We start from the raw sequence: 1,880 nt of genomic DNA on the forward strand, positions 1-1,880 counted from the left end.
AATTACAATCAGATAAATGTTACTGTGTTAATTAAGTACCTGAACGATCTTTCCGCAGAGCAGGTGGTTGCCAGTAAGCTAAGGGCTATCTTCAAGGCTGAAGCTACAGCGGGCATGAATTTGGCTTTGTCCAGTATATCAGTCAGGCTTAATTGAGCAATATCTCCTTCAGTTACTTTATTGCATTTCCACATACTGATCCATGTCCATGCTTCTTCAGTGAAGTTATCTAAAAGATCGCCATAAAATCTTGTGATATTTTCAATTATCCTTTTCATATCTAGGTTGCTTTGGGATTTCATTACCTTTGGGTGCAAGCAGAAAATCTCAAAAGATGCCTTGTTATCTTCTGAAAACCGTTCTTGCAAGGACTGGACTAGGGAATCCAAATATGGAATAAAGAGAGGTTTTCTGTAGTACTCAGTGACAGAAACTGATGGATGACTTGAATGACGCACTTGTCGTGGAACACTCACAGTTGTCAAATGCCAGTGACATCTATTCACAGTGCACTATAGTTGCTTTCAGCACTTTTCATTATCATTTCAAATTCAGCTTCCACATTTTCTCTGTCATCCAATAACATTTTTACAATTCGTTGAATGTGTTCTGAAACTTCTAACAAGTTAATGTTTACTGATTGTAGGATATTGGTGACAGGTTCTAGTTTGGCTGAATATTTTGCTATGACTTTTAATGTAAGAATAAATGTTGGAGAAGTAAGTGTGCAGTAAAGTTGCCAGACTTTCTGACTAGTTTCACGATCTCCTTCTTTATGTAAAATTGGTAATGCTTCAACAATTTCTAAAAACTTATCATTAAATTTCCTTATAGACTTATGCTTCTCAGACCAGCGTGTCTCACACAGTTTTTGAAGGTTCCCAACTAGGACTTTCCTTTGCTTGCTCCCCCGGAAAAAAGAAATTCCTTCTTTGATAGTACCAATGGCATTTCTAACCTCTGGTAAGGTGTTCAAATCATTCACAACTAAATTAAGTCTATGGCTAGCACAACGATAGAAGTGAGCCTTGGGATATTTCTCAGCAATTATCTTCTGTACTCTGCCAATTTTACCGGCCATCATACTGCACTCGTCATAGCCTTGTCCTACCATTTTATCTAGATTTAATTCCCAAGCAGATAAAGTAGATATTATTGTGTTGGAGATATGTATTACATCTAGCCTTGCTAATGGTGTAAATCCAAGGAAGTCTTCTCTGACAACATTAGTTGCATGGTCAAAATAACGCGCAGAAAGAGAAAGTTGTTCTGTGCCTGCAATATCCATTGATTTGTCTGCCAAAACTGAAAATGATTCTCTGTTATTGATGGTATTAATCAAATCATTTCTTAGTACTTTGGCACATAAATCATTTTGGGTTCTATGAGAAACATAGGTAGCATTCTTAGGTGCACCCTCACAACGGTTCCACAGTGTTTCGTCACCTGACTGTAATCTAAATTGTAACAAATCATCAAATACAGCATTTGAATTTGTTTCTCCTCTTAAAGGTAAGTCATGTAATGCACAAAACAATACACAAGAAACAATTGATTTTAACTTTGCACGATTAGTTTGTACTAATTTCGGAAGATTCTCGTTGGCGAGTTCTTCCACACTTTTAGTTTTGTTTGTCACAACACTAATGAAATTATTTGACTTTTCTTACATCTTTATGCCACTTGGAATTCATATGCATTTTTGCACATTCATGGAACTTTTTGAAATTTGTGAATGGGCGGCTTATGAATGTACCGTGATGACTACTATGCGTTATGCGTGGGCTGAAAAGCACAAAAAACTTGCAGAGGGCGCCTTTAACTGCTTTAGAATAGACCAGCCATGGATATAATGACAGCTAGTCTGGTTGAAATGTTCT

General features: G+C 36.9%; 1 protein-coding gene across 1 annotated transcript; it reads right to left on the minus strand.

The window, feature by feature from the left end:
- Positions 1-502: 502 nt before the first annotated feature.
- LOC126457459 (52 kDa repressor of the inhibitor of the protein kinase-like) lies at positions 503-1,288 on the minus strand. Its single transcript, XM_050093786.1, has one exon. It carries the CDS (start codon positions 1,286-1,288, stop codon positions 503-505), a length of 786 nt encoding a protein of 261 aa, XP_049949743.1.
- Positions 1,289-1,880: the final 592 nt, after the last annotated feature.

This window comes from Schistocerca serialis, chromosome 1 (assembly GCF_023864345.2).
Source record: "Schistocerca serialis cubense isolate TAMUIC-IGC-003099 chromosome 1, iqSchSeri2.2, whole genome shotgun sequence".
In the NCBI taxonomy this organism is placed as follows: Eukaryota; Metazoa; Arthropoda; class Insecta; order Orthoptera; family Acrididae; genus Schistocerca; species Schistocerca serialis.

Excerpts from the sequence above, each read along its gene's own strand:
- LOC126457459 (XM_050093786.1), bottom strand. The coding sequence starts at position 1,288 with ATGGATATTGCAGGCACAGAACAACTTTCTCTTTCTGCGCGTTATTTT.